Raw genomic sequence first — 23,767 nt, 5'->3', positions numbered from 1 at the left:
CTACTGTCTGTCCTACAGGGAGAAAGGGACAGCTTGGGGCAGGGCTTCTACCCCACTTTCTGTCCTATTAGGGGTGGGGGAAGGGCCAGGTTGGGCTGTGGCTCCCAACCCTCATCGGTCTTACCACGGGGGTGGGCAGGTTGGGTTGTGGCTCCTGGACCCCGTTCCTGCCCTGTGGGTAGAAGAGGATGTTGGGCTGCTTTCCCCAGCCTTAGCTCTGGGGCAGGAGGGATGGGGCTGGGTCAGGGATCCCAGCCAGGTGGCAGTGTGCGTGGGGGTAGTACTGTGGATGGGGCAGCACACACTGAACTTAGTGGCCTGGTTCACAAGGCAGTGACAGGTGAATAGCTGCCTTTTTCCTGCAAGCCTCGATTGTGACTTGTCCTACAACCATAACACCTGGTGTTAGAATCCCTCTTGAATTTTGTACGTTTCCACAGGGAGGCAGGGAATTGAAGAAAGACATCCCTCCCTGGGGAAATTCTGTATAAGGAGTGGGACTCAGACACTGACATAGGGAAGGGTAGAAGAGATGTTCTGGAGGCCAAATTTAGGTTACTAGGAAAGAGACTGAAATCCAGAACATCTTTGGTGGCATTCTCTGAAATGCTTCCAGTTCCACGCGCAGGGCCAGATAGACAGGCAGAACTTCAGAGTCTCAATGCGTGGATGAGACGATGGTGTAAGGAAGAGGGGTTTAGATTTATTAGGAACTGGGGACACTTTTGGGGTAGGGGGAGCCTATACAGGAAGGATGGGCTCCACCTAAATCAAGGTGGATCCAGACTGCTGGCATTAAACATTAAAAAGGACATAGAGCAGTTTTTAAACTAAGAGGTGGGGGAAAGCCGATTGGTGCGGGGGAGCACCTGGATCGGACGGAGACTTCTCTTACATGAGGCTCCATAGACAGGGATTCCCTAGAAGTTAGTCAGATAGGGAACGTGGGAAATAATATATGGGCAAGATCAGATGTGAAACAATCGTACATAAAAAAATCCACCACGTCTGTGAAAGGCGGACATATAAATAGTGGTAGTTTTCTAACATGCTTTTACACTAATGCTAGGAGTCTGTCTAATAAGATGGGTGAACTGGAGTACCTCATATCAAAGGAGGAAGTTGACATAATAGGCATCTCAGAAACATGGTGGAATGAGGACAATCAGTGGGACACTATCATACCGGGATATAAATTATATCGGAAAGACAGAACAGGTCGTGCGGGTGGCGGAGTGGTACTATATGTGAAGGATAATATAGAATCAAATGAAGTAAAAATCCTAAAGGAATCAAAATGTTCCATAGAATCATTATGGATAACAATTCATTCCTCTAATATGAATATGGCATTAGGAATATATTACCGACCACCTAACCAGGACAGTGATAGTGATGCTGAAATGTTAAGGGAGATTAGAGAGGCTATCAAAATAAAAAACACAGTAATAATAGGAGATTTCAATTATCCCCATATTGATTGGGTGCATGTCACCTCAGGACGGGATTCAGAGATTAAATTTCTTGATGCCTTAAATGACTGCTTCTTGGAGCAGCTAGTACAGGAACCCACAAGGGGAGAGTCGATTCTCGATCTAGTCTTGACTGGAACGCAGGATCTGGTCCAAGAGGTAACTGTTACTGGACCGCTTGGAAATAGTGACCACAATATAATAACTTTTAATATTCCTGTGTTGGGAAGAACACCGCAGCGGTCAAACACTCTGGCATTTAATTTCAAAAAGGGGAATTACACTAAAATGAGGAAGCTAGTTAAACAGAAACTAAAAGGTAGAGTAATTAAACTAAAATCCCTGGAAGCTGCATGGAAACTGTTTAAAGACACCATACTAGAGGCCCAACTTAAATGTATACCCCAAATAAAAAAACACAGTAAGAGACCTAACAAAGAACCACCATGGCTAAACAGCCATGTTAAAAAGGCAGTGAGAGAGAAAAGGGCAGCTTTTAAAAAGTGGAAGTCAAATCCTAGTGAGGAAAATAGAAAGGAACATAAACACTCCCAAATTAACTGTCATAATGTAGTAAGAAAAGCCAAAAAAGAGTTTGAGGAACAGCTAGCCAAAAATTCAAAAAACAATAGTAAAATGTTTTTTAAATACATTAGAAGCAGGAAGCCTGCTAAAAAAGCAGTGGGGCCCTTGGATGATAAAGATATAGAAGGAGCGATCAAGGAAGACAGTGCCATTGCGGAGCGATTAAATGATTTCTTTGCTTCAGTCTTCACGGCTGAAGATGTTACAGAGGTTCCTAAATCTGAGCCAGCCTTCTTAGGCGACAAATCTGAGGAACTCACTCAGATTGAAGTGACATTAGAGGAGGTTTTGGAATTAATTGATAAGCTGAATAGTAACAAGTCTCCAGGACCAGATGGCATTCACCCAAGGGTTCTGAAAGAACTCAAATGTGAAATTGCGGAGTTATTAACAGTGGTTTGTAACCTATCCTTTAAATCCACTTTGGTACCAAATGACTGGAAGACGGCCAATATAACACCAATATTTAAAAAAGGCTCTAGAGGAGATCCTGGCAATTATAGACCGATAAGTTTAACATCAGTACCAGGTAAATTAGTAGAAACACTAGTAAAGAGTAAAATTGCAAGGCACATAGAAGAGCACGAATTGTTGGGCAAAAGTCAGCATGGTTTCTGCAGAGGGAAGTCGTGTCTGTCTAATCTATTAGAATTCTTTGAAGGGGTTAATAAACATGCGGACAAGGGGCACCCAGTGGACATAATATACCTAGATTTCCAGAAAGCCTTTGACACGGTCCCACACCAAAGGCTTTTATGTAAATTAGGTGGTCATGGGATAGGAGGAAAGGTCCTTTCATGGATCGGGAATTGGTTAAAAGACAGAAAACAAAGGGTTGGAATAAATGGTAAATTTTCACAATGGAGGGGGGTAACTAGTGGTGTTCCCCAGGGCTCAGTCCTGGGACCGATCCTGTTCAACTTGTTCATCAATGATCTAGAAAATGAGGTAAGCAGTGAGGTGGCAAAGTTTGCAGATGACACCAAGTTGTTCAGGACAGTCAAAAGCAAAAGGGATTGTGAAGAACTACAAAAAGATCTCAGCAAACTGAGTGATTGGGCAGCAAAATGGCAAATGAAATTTAATGTGGGTAAGTGTAAGGTAATGCATGTTGGAAAAAATAACCCAAATTACACGTACTACATGATGGGGTCAAATTTAGCTATGACAGATCAGGAAAGGGATCTTGGAGTTATAGTGGATAGTTCTCTGAAGACATCCACGCAGTGTGCAGCGGCAGTTAGTAAGGCAAATAGGATGTTAGGAATTATTAAAAAAGGGATCGATAATAAGACAAAAGATATCATACTTCCCCTATATAAAACTATGGTACGCCCACATCTCGAGTACTGCGTGCAGATGTGGTCTCCTCACCTCAAAAAAGATATATTGGCATTAGAAAAGGTTCAGAAAAGGGCGACTAAGATGATTAGGGGCTTGGAAAGGGTCCCATATGGGGAGAGGCTAGAGAGACTGGGACTTTTCAGTTTGGAAAAGAGGCGATTGAGGGGCGATATGATAGAGGTATATAAAATCATGAATGGTGTGGAGAAAGTGAATATAGAAAAATTATTTACCTTTTCCCATAATACAAGAACTAGGGGACACCAAATGAAATTGATGGGTAGTAGGTTCAAAACTAATGAAAGGAAATTTTTCTTCACACAGCGCACAGTCAACCTGTGGAACTCCTTGCCCGAGGAGGCTGTGAAGGCCAGGACTCTATTAGGGTTTAAAAAAGAGCTTGATAAATTTTTGCAGGTCAGGTCCATAAATGGCTATTAGCCAGGGATAAAGTATGGTGCCCTAGCCTTCATAACAAGGGCAAGAGATGGATGGCAGGAGATAAATCACTTGTCTTCTGTTCTCCTTCTCTGGGGCACCTGGCATTGGCCACCGTCGGCAGATGGGATGCTGGGCTTGATGGACCTTTGGTCTGACCCAGTATGGCCATTCTTATGTTCTTATGATTGTTTTCAGCCAGTTTCACAGATAGTTCCGCACCTCAAAGGGATATATGAAGATACCTGGGAACAAAAGAACTCTAATGGGGTGGAGAAGCTGCTGGATCAAGGTTGGCGGCGTGGGGGACAGCTCAGGCCCAAGAAGGACTTTACTTGAAATAACAGTTAGGGTGGAAAATTATGATTTGGACCAGCTTGTCTTGGTGTATTTGGCTTCCCTGGTGTGTTTTGTTTTATTTTAGCTCAGTAACTTACTTTGATCTGTCAGTTACTACTTGCAGTCACCTAAATCCCACTTTTTAATACTTCATAAAATCATTTGTTTATTATTAAACCTGGTGTAAAAAATTGATACTGAGGAAGGGTGTGTGTGCAAAAACTGTGCAAATCTTTCATTGATAAAGCGAGCAAACGTTGAGTTTGTTCTGTGTAAAACTTTTACGCAGAGTAAGACTGACTCATCTGGGGTGTTGATCCCATTTGGGCTGTACACCTGGCTGATGTGTTACTGTGCTGTGGGCTGTACCCCAAACTCTGAGCCTTTGCTAGGGGAGACCAGCGCTGGTGGCTAAGCAAGACAGGGCAGTGGTGCACCCCAGAGGGCAGAGGGGAGGGTTCAGTGGTATGATCAGTTGATGAAGTGATCCCCTTGAGACTAACCCATTACGTACTTAGTAGCCACTAATGAGACTTTATCAAAGGCTTGCTGGAAGTCCAAATTTTCAGCACGTTCTTCTTAGTTTTGTTGACATTCTCAGAGTTCTTATGGATGAGAGAGGCATTATTTTCTAAGTTGTGCTGGCTTGTCGTATTATATAATTATTCTGTTTTTTAGTGAGCTTTACCCAGTTTTTTCTGACATTTGAAAGAAGGCTAACTGGTCTCTAATTTCCAGGATCCCCCCTGTATAGCAACAGGCAAAACAGTGATAGTCCACAAGTATCGAAGTGACTGTATTTTGTTAGTACTTCAGTCACTTCATGTTCCATCTCAAGTCATTAATGAATCCAACCCTTTTAAAGTTTTATTCCAGTGCTGCTATTTGGACACGTTAATCTCTTCTAGTACCTCATTTTTCTTACCTAAAAGAGTAGGTCTTGAGTTTGAATCTTCAAAATTATTAGGGATTAAGCATAAATCTTAAATTATTTAGTTTCTTTGCAAATTTCTTGTCCTCCTCCATTAACACATCTATCCTAATAGGGAGTGAATCTTTTAGTACATTTAATTGGCAAAGAAATGGTTCAAAGTTGGCATCTGATTAATTCTCTATTCAACATCTCCTTTTTCTGTGTGTAACATCGGTTACTTTTAAAGTTCACAGTCTCAAGTGTACCTGTTTGAGTTCTTTTACTGATATTTGCTGGATAAGGCAGGTGTTTTAGATCCACTTCTAACCAGAAAAGACAGCCTTTTTTCTGAGCTCATGTGATTTCAATGAGCCTATTTTGTCCCTGATTGTTGGTCTCAAAGACATAGTGAGTAAACATTGCTGCCTGCAGATTTGAAAAAAAACAAATGGAATGACAAACCTGAAACTGAAAAGCTGTCCGAGTCGAGCTATGAATTCCCCTGTTGCAGTCTGAGCTATTGATACTTTGCTTGTGAATGGAGTCCTTTGTCTGCATCATCTGAGCTAATTAAAAGGGTCTAGATTTAGCCAACAGGAAATGACACTGCAGTCGTTACCTAAATATAGTGTGTGCTTGCAGATCTGTGATGACATACACACTTTCTTCACTCAGAAGGTTCTCTAAGAAACAGGAGAAGATCCATCCCATAGACACAGAGGTGGCACAACTGTATCTCTCAGTGTAAAGGAGGACTGAGTTGTTTTGCTCTGAATATCACATTTATAGTGAGAGGTCTCAGGCTGTAGATGTGAGACCCAGAAAAACCCTGAATACCATTGTTTGGTCTGCTTTCATTTTTATAGTGTAGAGGGGTAAGGGTATTCATGTTTGACCTTGTAATTTTTTGGAAAGAAAGGAAAAATTTGAGATTATTGGCTTTCAAGACATAAATCTGAGGGAGTGAGGGGTATGAGAGACTTCATTTTTAAAAGATATTTCCCCATGTTTAAACAAAGAAATAAAGAAATCTGTTTTGGTCAAACCAAAAAATTAGCTATAATCTCAAAGAGCGTGTGGTCACAGGTTCTACACAAGTATCAGAGGGGTAGCCGTGTTAGTCTGGATCTGTAGCAGCAACGGAGGGTCCTGTGGCACCTTATAGACTAACAGAAAAGTTTAGAGCATGAGCTTTCGTGAGTTAACTCACTTCTTCAGATGCATCTGAAGTGACTTAACTCACGAAAGCTCATGCTCTAAACTTTTCTGTTAGTCTAAAAGGTGCCACAGGTTCTACACATGAATTTTTGGAAACTTTAAGGCCAGAGTGTGACTGTACAGTCTTCATAGTTACTGAATGCTCATTATGGTCTGGTGGAATTGAGCAGGGAATACTGTGCTAATGAGCATCTTGGGATTGCATTTAAGAATTAAACCTGACATACTGGAAACTGTATCAGGTCATCTGGGGAGCTTTGTCCTCTGAGTATCTCCAGAAAGGACCAGCGTCTGATGAAGCGAGTCTGTGCTCACGAAAGCTCATGCTCAAAACTTTTCTGTTAGTCTGTAAGGTGCCACAGGACCCTTCGTTGCCGTTTCAGAAAGGTAAGCAGTATTGTCAAACTGTGCATTTAAAAAACCAGTCATGTCTCATTAAACCATGAGTGACTTTAAAAATACTATTTTACAAAAATCCTTTTGATATCATTTCCTTTGACATTTGATATTTTAGCTCATGTTTTCAAGACTCCCTATAACCTTGAGGGCTAGAAACTTAACTTTAAAAATGCAACAAACAAAATGAGATTCTAAATGGAGCCATGCTATTCCAGAAGTTGTGATTTTTAAGAAAAATGCCAAACATTGAAGGAGTCATGATAAAGTCATGCATTGGAAAGAATTAATTCAAGTCACCGAAAGGCGATTTGGAGATCAGCAAGTTTGGGATATTCACTGAGGCTGTGACTAGTTGCCGCTCATCATCTGCAGAATAAAGTTACTTTCTCTAGTAGCTCTTCCATTAGTGTAGATACTTCAAGCTCATTTAATTTTAGATGGGTGCATTATTTTGCACCTACTATTTTTGCAGTCAAAGTCGCTCAGGTCCTTTGCCAAAATTTCTGCCTGTTCTTCTGTGCATTTGATCTTTCTGGGAATGTGCATTGGTAACAAACCTTTTTTCAGGATTGTAGAAGGTTCATTTGAGCCATTGTGAAATAGATTCCACAGTTGACAAACACTTGACTTTGGTAGCGATCTTCCTAAATGACCTACACTTCAGAATTCTGTGGAGGAGGAGAGATGCGTAGTGCTCAGATGCTAAAAATGACTTTCTAGGTTCCTCTTTCCCAAGCATCCTAAATATGTAGGCTATTGCTGTAAAGTTTTGTTACCTTAACATTTGATGATACGCACTCTTCCCTAGACCCGTCTGCAATTCATATTTGTGTTGACTTACTCAAATCTGTTCTGATGTTGGGGATGTAGCTGTACTGGATTTATTAGCATAACCCTGTACACCGTTCCTTTGCTATCTCTCAAGCCTTTGTGTCTCTTTATATTGCATCTTTTACCCCAAGTTGTCAGTACCTGTACTTCTGCTGCTGCTTCAGGCAAGTGATAATGCAGATTTACCATTATGAATTTGAACAGCTATTATGAAGCTGGGCGTTTTAACAAATACCCAAAGATATTTTAGTTTTGTGAAACCCAAAAGGCAGGTAATACAAGTGGATCATATTTGCTGTTCTCTTTCCTCCTACCCAAGACTAATCTTTATTGTTGCATATTAAGAGCCTTCATTAGATTTTCCCCCATTGCAGTAAATTTATTAAAAATTGTATTAATATTTACCCATAATATTTACTACGTCAATCATTCTTATGCCCCTGGTAGCCCTAAAGATATTCCTCTTATTAGTCACTGGATTAAAGGTATTTTGATGGAACTCTGAATAGAGTTTAATTGTCTCAAAGGATAAAGTGAATATGCTTTTTTTTTCCCCCTCAAGGAACTGATCACATGGTCTATGTCGACACTAGAGCAATCTGTCAACAGAAGTTACTGTCAGAAGATACCTTCCAACAAAACTTCTGTTGACAGATTGCAGCCAGACTGGAAAATGGATTGAAAGAGTGATCTGCTCTGTCGACACAGAGCAGCCAGATTTCCTGGCCCCTCTCTTGACAAAACAGCAACTGGAAGCACAGCGGACAAGGCTGCTCAGCATCCTGGAAACCCTGTCTGTTGACAGAAGGCCCCAAAATGTCCACACTGTGTTTCTGTCAGCAGATCTCTGTCAACAGTGGCATTCTGCCTCATGGGGAAGTGGCCGAATGCTATCAACAAAAGTGCCACATTTTGCTGATTTACCGTTGACAGAATATGTTGGGAATGCATGGGCGTGTCAACAAAACTCTAGCGTAGACATAGCCATGGTCTCTATAGCATTACCAAGACAGCTCCAGCATGAACTTTCTGAATGGTAATGGCATTATCATTAGTTTACTAGGCTAACCCAATAGCATTTAGTGGAAGTCTTGTGTGTTATCTTGAAAAATATATTGAAAACAAAACAGCCCATTTCGCTATATGTTTTCATTTTAACAATTTACCTCCTTTTTTTGCAGGGTGCTTCAAAGCTATTGAAATTTTTAGAGGAGAAAGATAGTCTCTTGCACTGTAATAATAAATGAACTACCTCCACTCAAATAATAATTTAAGAGTTGCTGTCCTGGAAAAGAGGAATGGGTTACCTAATCTTGAAATAAGCCTCTAAAAATGGAAATGCTAAATGCTTCAGTGGAAGGTTCAGTGTCTTCATAACATATTTAGTGGTTTGCTAGAGAGCTATAGAGCAATTTAAATCCTAAAACACCCAAATTTGATGATGTCTAGGTTTTTTGGTTTGAATTTGGTATAAATCTGGCAGCTGGAAAGTAGTATTTAGTTTTGGGCACTGTGGCACCATACACAGGTTCACAACTTTTCTGTAATTGGGGAAGCAGCGAGAAATAATCAGAGAGCCACAACAGTGACTTGTTTCAGAAGCATCAAGGGGGTGCAAGGGCAAGGTAAAGAATACACAAGTTGGCAAATGTTTGGAAGGGTTTTGGTAGCAAGGAAGCAGAGGAGTTCAGTCTAGTGCAACAGTGTACAGTAAGGAGTAATGAGATGAATCATGGCTAAACCTTCACTCCCAAAAGGTGTATTTAAGTATCATGATAGATATTGATGTAAAATCCTGATGGAGACAAAGACTTGCAGTATTTTATCTTGGTGTAGCTGATCAAGATTAATCCTTTACTCCCCTCTGACATATTCTCCATTTAGCCACAATGAGGTAAAAAGTACAGGGCCTGGTTTCCACTGGGATTCAACATCAATAGATACTCCACTTTACATGAGGACAGCTGTCTTAATGTAAGACCACCACCAACAAAAAAAACACAGGCTTTTTTAATTTCTGGACAGCATTTCTATGCTCTTCTTGATCTCTTCTCCCTTTCACTATCTAAACCCATCACACTAATAATAGAGGTGATGTGTTTGCCAACATCACCTTGTTCAGTGTGGGTGTGTGTTCCACCTCCTTCTGCACCTTGTGCCTGTCTTATCTAAACTCTGTCAACATGGAACAAAATGACAGTCCCTGCTCTGAATAATGCTTAACGCAGAGTCCTAGTCTGTAACTAGGACTCCTTAGTACTATGGTAATGCAATTAATTAATAATAGCCAAATATCAGCAAGGCAAAATGTAGACTATCAGGAAAAACTTCCTCACAAAGTTTTTAAGCTATAAAAATACTTTCTCTAGTCAAATGGAGAGCTCTTTTCATTTTTGTCTCTCCATATAGAATCTCTCCTTCCAAGCAACAAAAGTAACCCCTGAGTATCAGCCTTCACTTACCATTAGGTGCTCCTTCAGGGCCAGGTGTGGTCTCATAGATCTCTGGTTGGCTTAGCACCGCTTTACAGTGTCTCTTGTGCTTTCTGTACCTGGTAACAGTCCTCCAGCCAAGGCATCATCTTTACTTCAGCCTTTCCAGCATCCCAGTTGTCACAACTAATAGTCCAAAAATGTTTTTAACAGAAAGAAGTCCTTATTATCTGTGGGGTTTCTCCTCAGCTTGTCTTTAGCTCCATCTGCATCTTCTTTGCTTGGCTCAGTGGTAATTTCTAGGGGCATATATCAAACAGCATGCTCTGCTCCTTTATGCTTGCTCAACTTTGAGACTCCCAGTTATTTCCCTGGTTTGTTAGTGTTTCCCACAGGCCACCACACATGGAGAGTTTCCCTAGTCACTTTCCTGCTTTGTTAAAGATCTCCCTAGCCTGCCTCACCTTCTTTCCAGCTCAGAACTTTCTATCTACCACCCCAGTTAAACTCTTTCCCCAGCTGTTCTTTATCCCCACTTACGACTGGCTATCTATAGGGTCTTATTACCCACAGGTGGTGCTTATTCAGTAATCAGGATCTCTTAGCCCTAGGGTCTCTAGCACACCAGGCTAACTACCCTGTTATATTGTCCTTTTCTGTTTTGGATGTCTTTTTCAGCTATAGCAACACAGCATAGGGTACTGTCGATGCATTTTCTATATAATTTATCCAGTTAATTGCAGTTTATAATTAAAAATCATAAATTTTACCCACACATATTTATAAATAGAACTGTATCGTATAGCAGGCCACCAGTACTCAGGAGATGCAGCTTCCGCTCCTCTCTGGATGGGTCTTTCAGTGTGGTGCCATCCACTGTCTTTGCTTAGAGACAAAGATCTGGAAGGACTGTGTCCTGACAACGGAGACCACCCAGCTGCTACAGGGAACATAAGACTTCCTCTACTGCTGGTGATGGCATTCACTGCCTTTTGTTTTTTTGGTTCTTCCTGATTTTTCTCCCATTTTAAATGTTCTAAATAAAACCCCACCAATTTCTGGGCAACTTGAACCCAGACTAAAAAGGAAAGGCCTTAATGATCATCCATTTCAACTCCTTCCACCCTGGGATGGAGATTTTTCTTTTCCTATTGTTAAATCATTACAAACATCTACAGGAATTCAGAGAAGCCCTTATAAAAAATTACAGGAATATCAAACATTTAAAACTTTGTAAAAGCAGTTCTGTAAACTTTTATTTTAAATTAGTTGGTTTAACAATAATCAGTTTGACAGTTGCTCTTTGAAGTAACACGTGATCTGATTTGGATCTTCAGAAACCAAAAATGTAGGTTTACTATGCTGTTTATACTTTCTTTTAAAAAGCTACGAGTTAGGACCAGAATATTAACGTCAGAACAGTTATCATCCATTACTTCTTTAGCCTTTCTGCATCTTACTCACTGTTTAATGTTTTTTAACATTGTTTCCTTGTCGATTCATGTGAATGGCACATGAACAGTTGCATGTGATGTGGAAAATGACTCAAGCTGGGTGGCATCTATACTGATAACATGGTGGAAGCATTTGAATGAACGCCGGCAGTTTCCTTGGAGAAAGCATGATTCTTATTATCATACTCTCTAAATATAATGGAACAAGAACATGCTTGATGCCAGAGAAGTTTCAACTTGCAATCTGCTCTCTACCTCCTCCTCCAAAGCCTGTTGTAAAGCTCCACCCTTAATACTCTTGCAGCTAGATAAAGCACAAGATTTATTCTCAGTGACGCCCCTTCTTCCTCCTGGAGCGATGCTTTTCCTGTTAGTTCACAATCATATGAGTAATAATCACATGGACTGACTTGGGTTGGAAGTGGAATTCTAAGACTGCTTGAGTCTGGCCGTTCCTTTTGCTTGCTGTCAGGCACAGCATGATCCTGGGAACGGTTCTACTCCAGTCCAGCAGTTATAGCAAAGACGAAAAACTGCTTTGCTGCCTCTGCAATGAAGCCTCTGATTCTAGTTTATCCGATTTCACAGGTATGATGCACGGAAGTGCTGCACAGCATGCTGTAAAGCTTATGGGTTGTATTCTGAACAGAGGACTTGAAAGGAAACAAATGTCTCTTTCTTCCTTATAATACAAGACTAGCTATAGCAAGTCTGAGAATTTCTGGTTGTGTGCACTTTTTTTTTTTTTTAAAAGAGGATCACTCAAATGTGTCATTGAGCAGTTATGCAGATTGTATTTCAGAAGCAGGGAAAGCTTTAGTTTTTGATCTGATTCTAAAATGTCAGATTTAGGAATTTCTGTTCAGTATAGTGCTGGGAAGAGAAGTAACAGTAGCGTGGGAAAAAAATGTACCTTGTAAATTGGCTGAACGGGAATGTGTATGTGGCAGGATGGGAGTAAATTCTACAGCGGGAAACAAAGAACAGGAAGAGGAAAGGGATGGATGAGACACAACCTTCTTCCTGGATCAAAAGTGATGTAATTTAGTGTGTAAAAGAAGTGTTTTTCTAGATTGTAAAGCTTCACTGTGGAGCAAACTAATTCAGTAGTACTGTAACATTACTTACCCTGGATCTAAATGTTGGGCTAATGAAGTATGCATTCTAGTGGGTTTATGTTAATTATAAATAAAGGTTATTGGTTTATTGATGATGAGTTACACATTCAATACATGTAACACAATCTTTCCCATGTAACACTACTCTTTCTTTTTCCTCCTGCGCCTTATTCATCCAGAAAATAAGGCTTCTGAATGCCCAAATCACTTTTGAAAATGGGGTGGAAGCTCTTAAGTTTCTCAGGAGCTTTTGAGTATTTTATCCCTAATCTTCTGACTCTTCAGCCTCACTCTTCTACCGTCAAACCACTGGCTTCAGCTTTGGTTTTGGTACATAATACTTCCCTTGTGAACGTGCACGGGATAGTGGTAGTCCCACATCTGCTTTGAATTCCTATTGGCAACTCAGTGTAGTACTGCAAAGGGTTTAATGTGGGCTGTGTTGCTCAAGTCTATGGACTCGGCATCAGGTGACATACCTACTGCTGCCTTTTGGTCTAGGCTTTCCCTCCGATTAAATATCCTCTGCTGAGCTGTGTATGGACAGTCTAAAAGATTTTGACTGGTTGTGGGGCTTTGATCAGCCGCTTTATTAATTGAATTGATACTCTGCTCCTGCTATAACACTAACAACTAGATTCATAGTAACTGAATTCTTCTTAGCAGTCACTCAACAAGTAGGATGTCTTCATGTTACCCTTGTGTTTGTGATGTTGTTAATGGCTGATCAGCCTGATTCTGGAGTCGCAGGTCTCATCACAGAAGGGGACAGGTGCTGGTAGCTGCTGGAGGGGCACAGGGCAGTTTCTGATGCTCTTTTCTTCTTCTCTGCTTCTCATCTGCACTGCAGCAAGACCTCTCAAATTGTGTCACTGCCTCACAGATTACCAGTCTCCACTGGGGACGGTCTTGTACAAGGTTCAACACCAATGCTGCTCTCTCTCATGTGTGCTTTCAGCATGTTCTTATAGTGCTTCCGCCGACTATACTGAAATATACATAGGCTATAGTCATAGTACAAATATGGACGGGGTGCTCTGGAATCACTAATACTTTCATCTAAACTTACGCTTGATTGTGAAAGAAAACGGGGTGTGTGGTATTCTAAACTCTCTGACTTTAGAACAAATATGTAATTGAAGCCAGGAATGCACTTGCACCCTGAGTGATGTAATTTGAAACCCATGCTTCCCACCCTGCAGGCTTAAGCCCTCTCAGCCCTGAACCTAGAATTAATCTACCTGAGACATGAGCTCTGCGCGCTGCCCCTGCTGCCCCCTTGCCACAGCTGCCTCCGCCGCCTCCTCCTCAGTGCAGCTATGCAGTGCCCCCCAGGTCTCCTACTCCCTTCCCCCGCATGGAGTGCAGGCAGTCCCCTACCCTGCCGCACTGAAATAATCGAACTCAATTTGATTGGTTTAACCTCTGGATCCCTCCCACCACCCTGCCGGCCATTAAACCAGTTACACTGAGTTGCATTATTTCAGAGTGCCAGGGCAGGGAGCTGGAGGAGGAATCCGCAGCAGCAGCGTATGGCGCCTCCAGTAGTTCCATGAAGAGCCACATGCAGCTCCAGAGCTGCAGGTTACCAACCTTGTGCCCCACAGCCAGCTATCAAAACGGTGCCACTGCCGGTTTTGTGGGCCAAATGAACAGGCTCCGTGGGCTGGATTCTGGCGTGCGGTTGTGTTGGCTGTGTGTATGCAGGACTGAATTAACTCTCCTGCGGGCCTGGAGCTTTTAGATTTTACGGGGTCTCTGTCCACAAGTCTTTTTCCTAATTTAAAACAAAACGATCACATGCTGGAGGCAAGGTTGGAGGCTTGGGGTTTACCCTATGGTCTGGAGATGACCCAAGATGTTGCCAGATGAGAGAAATACTGGAGTGGGGCTGCAGCTGGTGCAGGAGCCCGAGCTCCCTGGCTGCTCTGCAATAGCAACTGGGGGCAGGGGTTGGAGCCCCATGGCAGCCCCTGGGGTTGGTGTCCCAGGGAAGTGAGACTGGAGGCTAGGGCTGAAGCAGCCCAAGTACAGGGCTGTCTGGGGACAGAAGCCCTGCACCTCCCCTGCTCTCTCAGATTCTCTTGTTCAGGACCTGTCAGGTCCTGAGAGTGCCTGTTAAGGGAGGTGCAACCTGTACCCTGTAAAACCAATAGGTATCATTAAGACCACAGCAAACCATGTATAAAAACTGCTGTGCATACCTACAGTAAAACATTAGGAATGGAAAATATCAGTAGTTTGATATCTACACGTAGGTCTTTTTGTTGCTAGTGGAGCTGGTAACTTTGAGCCTGATGAGCTTTGCTGGTTCATGTGATAACTTTTTGGTTAGGTCAGGAATGTAGGTTACTCACCAGTCACAAAATCAGCAGACTACGCTGGGAAGGGACATAATATCTGTGACACATCAAATGGAAATCTAGTCACTCCAGACATAAGCTCACAGTCCTCCTGAGAAGCACATTTGCGATTTCAGGATACTTGTAAATTCTGCCAGCATAACTAATACTTGTCCGTCAGTGCTGCTGAGAAATAAAGGATTGATAAATTAACAGTCATAACCTGTTCAGTCATGATTGTTACAGTAGCATGAAAATGTAGCAGTCTAGAGAAAGGGAAAAGGAGAAAAATGTGGAAAAACTGAATACATATCACAGGAAAATCCTTAAGTTTTGGTTTCCTGAAACTGAGCCTTGGCCTCCTCTGAATCCATGTGAAATATTTGCCTACTGCTTGGGCCATGCCCAGGCCTTTCCCTGTTTAAATTCTCACTGGTTCCCCGTTGTCCTCATTCTCCTGTATCAATCATATTTAAGCTCTCTATCCCATTTTGAGGCTCGTCACAGACTAGTGCCTCTTTTTGGGTGTGTCTCTTTGCTGCCTCATTCTTCTCATGTTACTCAATTAACTGGCTCCTTCATGCCTAATTCCACCCTGTCTCTGAATTCCTAATACATTAATTTAAAAAAAAAAGTTGCATTAAATGCTAGTGTAGTCCAATCTTGTCTCTGGAAACATTTGTAACATTTTAAGCTTCCTAAAGTGGTTGCTCTTGATGCAGGCATACCATTTGATTTCAGTACAGTAAACCCTTCAGTTATGCAGGGGTTGCATTCCTGCAACCCCTGTGTAACTCAAATTTTCGAGCAAGTTGGCAGGGAGAATTTCCTGGTTAGGGCTGGTCAGTTTCCTTGCTCCCAGAGGAGCAGGGAGCTGGGAACTAGGGAGCAGCTTGGTTCCTCTCTCCCCACCACTTGTGGGACCTGGGAAACTGACCAGCCATGTGCTGGTCAGTTTCCCGAGTCCCATAAAAAGCGGGGAGACTAAAACCAAGCGGGGAGACTAAAACCAAGTGTCAGCCTGGTTCCCGCCAGCACAGGGCAGCCGTGAGCCAGGGTGCCGCTTCGGGGACCTGGGAAACTGATCAGCCATGAGCTGGTCAGTTTCTTGAGTCCTGCAAGCAGTTGGGAGCTGGGAACCAGGCAGTAGGCTGGCTCCCCTCCCCTTGCAGAGCCAGGAAACCAACCAGCCCACGAGGCTGGTCAGTTTACTGGATGCTTCTCCTTACCTTCCCCCAGTTTGACAGTGTGCCTGACCACAAGGCTGGTCAGTTTCCTGGGTGCTTCTCCTTACCTTCCCCCAGTCTGTCAGCCTGACAGGGGTGCCCCTAGGGGAAGGCAGGGAGAAGGGACTTTTAACTTTAAGCTTGCAGGATCTGGGAAACTGACCAGCCCACCAGCTTCTCCTTATGTTCCACCAGCCACATGGCTGGGAGAAGGTAGGCTGACAGCTGCAGAGCAGCTTGAAGTTGTGCTTAACTCATGTTAAAGTGAGTTGTGCGCAACTTGAAGCCATGTATTTTGAGGGTTTACTGTATGACTTAACAACTCTGCCCACTTTTTGCAGGTCAGTTTCACTAACCCGAAGGAAAAAAATACCTGAAGTTATCATATAAAATGTCTGTTTCTCATCAAGCTTACCCTAACTTCATCTCTAGAATATTCTGTGTTCATTTCTCTTGTGGGAAGCCTTCCAAAAAATGTAGGGATGAGTTTGAAGAAGGTCTGATGAAATTCAGTTTCAACACAATTTGCTGTTTTCCTATTTGCTTTTTTAACAACCTGGATATTCTGTGGTCTCACATGCTGCTTTTGTGATTCTTAGACTGATATACAACACCCTTTCTTGCAAAATCCATACTTCCTGTTCTGTGCAGTACTCGCAATGCCATTGCAGGAACTGCTTTGTGTGCATTAGGTTTTGACCAAGTCACAGCTTTTTACATAAATTCCCTTCTCTTCCTTTGTTTCTCCAGAGGCCCTTCACCGCCCCTATGGGTGTGATGTTGAACCCCAGGCACTGACTGAAGCCATCAGGTGGAGCTCTAAGGAGAACTTGCTTGGAGCCACTGAGAGCGATCCCAATCTTTTTGTTGCACTTTATGATTTTGTAGCAAGTGGTGACAACACACTCAGCATCACCAAAGGTAAGGCATGCTGTACTTTTTCAACATCTTTATGTGCAGTTTGTTCTCATCAATGTGCTGATTCACCGATGTGGGATAGCTGAGATAGTAGCACATACCTGTTCAAATAGCTCTGAATTTGAGGAATAGTGTGACTCACATGGATCCTAGTTTCTCTGCAGCTCTGCTAGTGGAAAGGTACATCACCCCACAGCTATGTCTACACTTTAGCTACTGACAGTAGCAGAGTTGCCGTGCCACTGCACTGCATCCGTGTGAAACTCATACAGTGACTGAAGAGGTTTCTCCCACCACTATAGTTAATCCAGCTCCCTGAGCAGTGGTAGACAGGAGAATTCTTCCTCTGATCTGTCAGCCTAGCACAGTCTGTGCTGGGGATTAGGCAAGCTTAACTACGTCTTATGTCTATACTGGCAACTGAATGACAAAAATTTTGTCGCTCAGAGGTATTAGAATGGCACCCCCATAAGAGAGAAGATTTGCCAACAAGTGCCAGTGTGAACAGCATTTTGTTTGCAGAGGTGATTTCCTGCTAACAAAGCTAGCACTCCTGGGCATTTTGTTGGCGAAAGAGTTGACAAACAGCAGCTGCACTTCATGACTTTTAGCAATACAGCTATCAGCTGTGTGATACAGACAAAGCTCGACTTGATGATGTGAATTTTTCACAGCCCTTAGTAATGAAGCTGGATGAATCTAACTTTATAATGCAGACCTGACTCAGATGGCGCTATTACCATCTCCCTGTGGAACTACAGGTAGCTTTCTTCACTCCTTAAGATATGGATTTAACAGTGAGAAAAACATATATTGAAATCACTTGTCATTTCACTCCACCATAGGGTATGTAACTGAAGTAGATTATGGTCTTCCACTAACTGCTGATTCCTGCTTTTAAAGCAAGCAAGCTTTTTCCTTTCTTTATTTCACTTGTGTAACAGAGACACCTGCTGGAGGAATAATTTATTGCAGAGATTACTATCTAGGGATCTCAGTGATGAGCCAGTGCTAATTGTTTCCATCCTAATTCTCCAAAACCCACCTATGTCTAACCTTCCCACTGCAGTGTGAGAATTTTCACAATTTTCCTTCAGAAATAAGTAGGCTCTCAGGTTCGGCCTATAGCTCTAGATTTCACTGCTAGTATCAAGTTTCCTGTGGTCCCATAAAGTTGGTTTACAGCTCCCAGTCCTGTCTCTGTGTTTTGTGCTGTAGTTTAGCTCTAATTTACCCCTAAACGTCTTCTAAGAGCCCAGTAAGCAATGGGAGTATTTGGTAATGTGCTAGACGATATTGTCCTCCCATGCTTTGCCAAATTCTCTGGGGTTTGGCACTGGTCTCATCCTCAGGGTTCCAGACTAGAGAGGTTCAGGCTGTAGTAGTTCATGTACTCAAGGAAGACTGACTTGATTTCCCCCACCCATCCCTTGTGTCTCCATCTTCAGGTGAGAAGCTGCGAGTCCTGGGTTACAACCAGAATGGCGAGTGGAGTGAGGTGTGTTCTAAGAATGGGCAGGGATGGGTGCCGAGCAACTATATCACACCAGTGAACAGCCTGGAGAAGCATTCCTGGTATCATGGGCCAGTGTCACGCAGTGCGGCAGAGTATCTGCTGAGCAGTCTCATCAATGGCAGCTTCCTGGTTCGTGAAAGTGAGAGCAGCCCGGGGCAGCTGTCCATCTCCCTCAGGTATGAGGGGCGTGTATACCACTACAGGATCAATACCACCGCAGATGGAAAGGTAAGGCCCTCTCCAGTGGACACAATAGGACAGGCGATCCCATTGCCTAGTACAAGTGAAGGGTGGGAAAAAAGTGTCAGTTTACCCCTAGAGAAGGAATGTCTGTCTGCGCTGTATTTGTAATCCAAGAAATAACACTTTTGAAGGAATCCTGAGAATGCCGTCAATAGTCTTTCAAGTGGGCGACTGGAGAGCAGAGTAATGATGGCTTGATGTCACTACAGATAGATTTGTTTTAATTGGCCTTGGCAAGAGTGGTGTGTATGTGAGAATAAACAAGACTTGTTAAACCAACAGTTGTTTCTCTTTGGCACAATGGAGTGATGGTATGTCATATCTAATGAGGGAGATTGCACTGGCTCTAAAGAGATTGGAATCTGCACTTTACAATAGTTTTGGTTTTAAAATTATGGAAAGCTGGGGAAGGTCACTGAAAAAACTGGTCACTCCAGCACCTGTACTTTCCCAACTTTATTAAACTATATCTGCAGCTGTGACCCCTTTATATTGGCTTCCTCTATTTCTCTGTCAAATTGAGACTAAAGTTAACTCTAAATTCACCTAATTCATTTGAATGTGTTTGCCATCCTATCTTACACTGTTACTGCAATCTTTCAAATGGATCCTTGATCCTTTCTCATCAGGTGTATGTAACAGCCGAAAGCCGCTTCAACACTCTAGCGGAGCTAGTTCACCATCATTCTACAGTGGCAGATGGACTGGTGACAACCTTGCATTACCCAGCGCCTAAGTGCAATAAGCCCACAGTGTATGGAGTGTCCCCGATCCATGACAAGTGGGAGATGGAACGAACGGATATCACCATGAAGCACAAACTGGGGGGAGGGCAGTATGGTGAAGTGTATGTTGGTGTCTGGAAGAAATACAATCTCACGGTTGCTGTGAAAACACTAAAGGTGGGTTTTAGGACCATGGTGCGCTCAGTGTTTCTTTAAAAGTGTGTGTTTAGCCAGCAGAAGAGTGCACTGTGCTCCTGATTCTGGAATGTTTGGCACCTGCTAACACCAAATACATGAGGAAATTGAGTGGAGAAACCCTAACTCCTGTGCTGACTATGCCAGAGCCTGTGGGGAATAAAAGGTTAGCAACAACAAACTTAGCGCTTTAAAAGCAATTAGAATTCCCTAGTTAAGTCTGTTCTCCACAGAGAGTGAATATCCAAGTCAGGGCTATTGGAAGAAGAAAACAGGTTATGGCATCTTCTCAGAGAACTGGGGGTGAGGAACATGTCACCCCACTCCCACCTCTGGAAAACAACCAACGATGACTACACACATATATCCCTTTCACTGTGGTCTGTCCTGTTATAGGCCTTAGGACCTACCATAGTATTCATTTGAGGAACGCTCAGCCTCCCTTGCCCATATATAACTTCCTCACCCTACAGGTTCCTTTTCTCCTATGGGTTTGCATATTGTTTTTAACTTAACATATACATCAGTTTGTTGTTGAAGCAAGTTTCGTGGTTAAACCTCTTCAGCAGTCCACTGTAAAGCATTCAAGCTTGGTTCAGTGTTCCTTTTAGTTATCTGGTATCATTATTCACAACCCCTTCCCCGCCACCTTAAGTATGCTAATTCCAGTTCCCCAAAACTCAGGGTAACTGTCAGGCCTTTTTACTATGCCAGAGGCCACTGGCATACATAAGTTAGTTATAAGAGTTTCAGGCCTTGTGCTAAGTACTTGAGCTAATACTTTACAGATAAAGGCTCATAGGTTCCTTGGTGTTAGTACTAAGTAAACTAAAATGTTAAAACGAGCTTTATGGGCGATATTTGTAGTTGTTATCTTTCCAGGTGAGGATGCTTTGGCAGGATTCCTTTGTATAACCCATCAAAACTATATCTATTAAGGGACTGCTGGTAATAGACTTCAGGGCCTCTTTTCCTTCAAGAGACTTGAGTTCCATAGCCTTTTTAAACTTGAGGGACTTACGGAGCAAATTATACTTATAGCTCCCGGGTGTCAGTATAGCTAAGTCAGTAGGCTAATAAAGTTGATGAACAGTACTGCAGATGTCCAGTCAGCTGAATCAGAACTTATAAAGTCCTTTGATTTTTGTTTTGACACTTTGGGGTAAATTGCAGCTAAATAACAGCACAGAACACTAAGAGCCAGGACTGGTGGCTGTAAACAAACTCTATGGGACCACGGGAAACTTGGCCACACCCATGATAAGTGGTCATCCAGCTAACTAAAATTATGCTGGATTATGGATGTTGCTGGACAAGAGAGCTCTGGCTTGAGATGTTCAACCTGTACTAACACATTAATGAAACCTGAACTGAGAAACAGATGCAAAAGAATTCTTCTCCAGTTTCTGTGTTAGAAGAGTGCACTGTTAAAACAGATCTTAAGACAGGTTTGCCTTATTTTTCTTTTGTCCCATTTTTTCAGGAAGATACAATGGAAGTGGAGGAGTTCTTGAAAGAAGCTGCTGTGATGAAGGAAATCAAACATCCAAATCTGGTGCAATTATTAGGTTAGTGAAGGAGCTTGATTTCTTTCTATGCTTACCATCTCAGTTTCTGTTGAAACTGAATCTTTATTTAAAAAGAGCGACAGCTTTCACATCTCTGATCTGCCTTGGTTTATGCACTGTTTTAGCAAGGCCTGGCTGTAAGTATGCCCGCAGTGTACGCTCATGGCAGTGGAATTCAAACTTGGCCTTACACTGAAGGCCATTTTGACAACTTGATGTGAACCTTGGGATGCCCTGAATTTTAATCCAGTACATTAATAGAAACTGTGAGCTCTATTGACAGAATGCAGCAGGCAGTGCTGCCTAGATGCTTGGATCAAACCTCATAGTGAGCATTGAGGCTGACAGCCACTCTAGGCCTCCTGGACAAGGTGGGAGGAGGGTCAGGCTGTGTACCCCTGGAAGGGGCAGAACCAAAGGCAGAAGGGGTGGGGCCTAAGGCAGTGAGCCCTTAGCATCCCCCAGACAGCAGTGGAACGAACACACACACACACACACACACACATCACAACTGCACGGAGCGTTGGAGCAGCACTAGCATGGTACTGCTGCCATGGTACTTCAAAGGGGCCTGGGGCAACTGTCCCCTTTGCACCCTGCCTCCCCCCATCAGACCTGCCACTTCTTTGGATGGTGCCTCAATTTAAATGTCATTGGTTTGTGCTATGGTACTTACAGTTGTGTTTGACCTAAAGATGTCATTTAGGCTGTCCTGCGCTTATGATATCCTCACCGTTGTGCCATGTTTACTTGAGGGGTACTAGCTTGAGGTCCAAGTGGTTTAGTCATAACAGGTATGTTTTGACAACATACATTCCAAAGTTGGGTTCTTCTGTTCCATTTGTGAATTTGCACACACGCGCACACGCACACACACACACACGCTTACTATCTCTACAGCTAGTGAAACCTGACTGGGCGTTATACACAACTCTGCAGATTTAGCATCCACTCAGGTTGCACCTTAACCACAGCCATGTTAGTGGACAGACTGCTATTTTGGTCTGTCAGATCAATCTTACAAAATGTACTTACCTAGATGGAGATTTTTTTTTATTAGTGCAGTAGCCAAAAAATACAAAGACAGTTAAAGTAACAGTGTTATCACTGCTCTGAGAAAAGTGTCCTATCTAACAGGAAATATCACCTCATCACATAAGACAATGTCATCTTAAACAGTTCTTAAAAGAATAGAACACCTGTTTATTGAAATAGCCTCACTGCTGAGATTAAATGTATGTGGAACAAATAATGGGACAAAGCAACCAAATCTCATCTGCTGTGGGAAAGGACTAATATGCACATCACCAAATAAATATTAGTGTGTTAATCTCTGGATTTGAATATAACAGTAGAGAGGCTAAATGAAGAGCAAGTCTGTACTGAAGCAACACAGGAGTGGGAGAACTGCAGGCTTTACAGTTCGGCCATGCCCAAGTTTCCCTGCTGGCATGTGCATAGTATGATGATTACTGCTACATAGTCAGCATAGCTGGTAACTCGGTATGTGGAAAGACTCTCTGTAGACATTAGATCCTAAATGTTGACCCGCGTACAGTCCCCATCTGCGGCTGGCCCTGAACTGTTGGTACTTTGGGGAGCAAACCTGTGAGCTAGGGAAGAGCAAACGGAAATAATGCTGGGAATGTGAAGAGCTCCAGTAATCTTAGTCACTCTGTGCCCATTATCAAGTAGACACAGAAGATGCCTCTGCCCAGCCCTGTCTGGTAGCCGGAGGAGAATACGAGGTGGATACTTATGTTCAAGACACACGTCAGTGCTTTTGGAGTGCCTCTTCACGTGGGCGTATGATGTTTCTCAGTGTGAGAGAGCCAGAATGATTACTCATAAAAGGGAGTTAGAATGCGGGGAGACCTAGTTAAAGGATATTTGGCACAATTGCTGTGTTTCCCTCTATCACCAAGGAAAATAGACTGCACTAAATAGACCTATCGTCAAAGGACTGTGTCTGAATGAGTGCAGTCTACAAGCGGGCTGCATGGTGCTGATATTTACCAAGCTGTCATACGTGGGAGTACTTCACATTACTTAAGTGCCAATCCAATTTATAGACATAGCCAGCTGACGCTTACCTAGTAATCACTAGTTCCAGCCAACTTTCTGGAGACTGAGGGTGAGACAAACATTAAAATCCTGGGGTTCAAAACCTCTCTTCTTCCATTCTGTACCCTTGCATCACTCTGAGACTGCTCTTCTGTGCATATTCCATTGGGTTATTAGCATGTTAGTTGAGGATGGCCAGTAGTTATTGGTAGGGGGGGCGCTCAAAGAATTGGGTAAGTGGTCAAGAGCCACACACTCCTCTATGTTACTAGAGAAGCTGCTGGGTCTGGGATGGAGGTTAGGTGATAAAGGGAGCTCCAGGCAGGGGGTTTGGGCGCTAGTTGTGACCTTTGGAGAGGGATGCAGGGTTTGGGATGTGACCTGGGATAAGAGGGAGTGGGGTGAGCTGAGGCAGGGAGTTAGGATG

General features: G+C 42.9%; 1 protein-coding gene across 4 annotated transcripts in view; it reads left to right on the top strand.

Annotated features, from left to right (window-relative positions):
• ABL2 (ABL proto-oncogene 2, non-receptor tyrosine kinase) overlaps positions 1–23,767 on the top strand; it is a 58,899-nt gene that overhangs the window by 23,962 nt on the left and 11,170 nt on the right. For 2 of the 4 annotated variants that reach the window (XM_075002406.1, XM_075002404.1), the window contains exons 1-5: positions 11,707–12,013; positions 16,862–17,032; positions 18,478–18,773; positions 19,418–19,690; positions 21,192–21,276. In XM_075002406.1, the coding sequence (XP_074858507.1) occupies positions 11,905–12,013; positions 16,862–17,032; positions 18,478–18,773; positions 19,418–19,690; positions 21,192–21,276 (934 nt within the window). In that variant the 5' untranslated portion in view covers positions 11,707–11,904. Of the gene's footprint in view, positions 1–11,706; positions 12,014–16,861; positions 17,033–18,477; positions 18,774–19,417; positions 19,691–21,191; positions 21,277–23,767 lie in introns of those variants that run through there. The other 2 variants (XM_075002405.1, XM_075002403.1) reach the window with 1 other exon arrangement.

This window comes from Carettochelys insculpta, chromosome 9, assembly GCF_033958435.1.
Source record: "Carettochelys insculpta isolate YL-2023 chromosome 9, ASM3395843v1, whole genome shotgun sequence".
Lineage (NCBI taxonomy): Eukaryota > Metazoa > Chordata > Testudines > Carettochelyidae > Carettochelys > Carettochelys insculpta.
The sequence above is the reverse complement of the archived record's forward strand: the minus strand, read 5'-3'. Positions and strand labels throughout refer to the sequence as shown.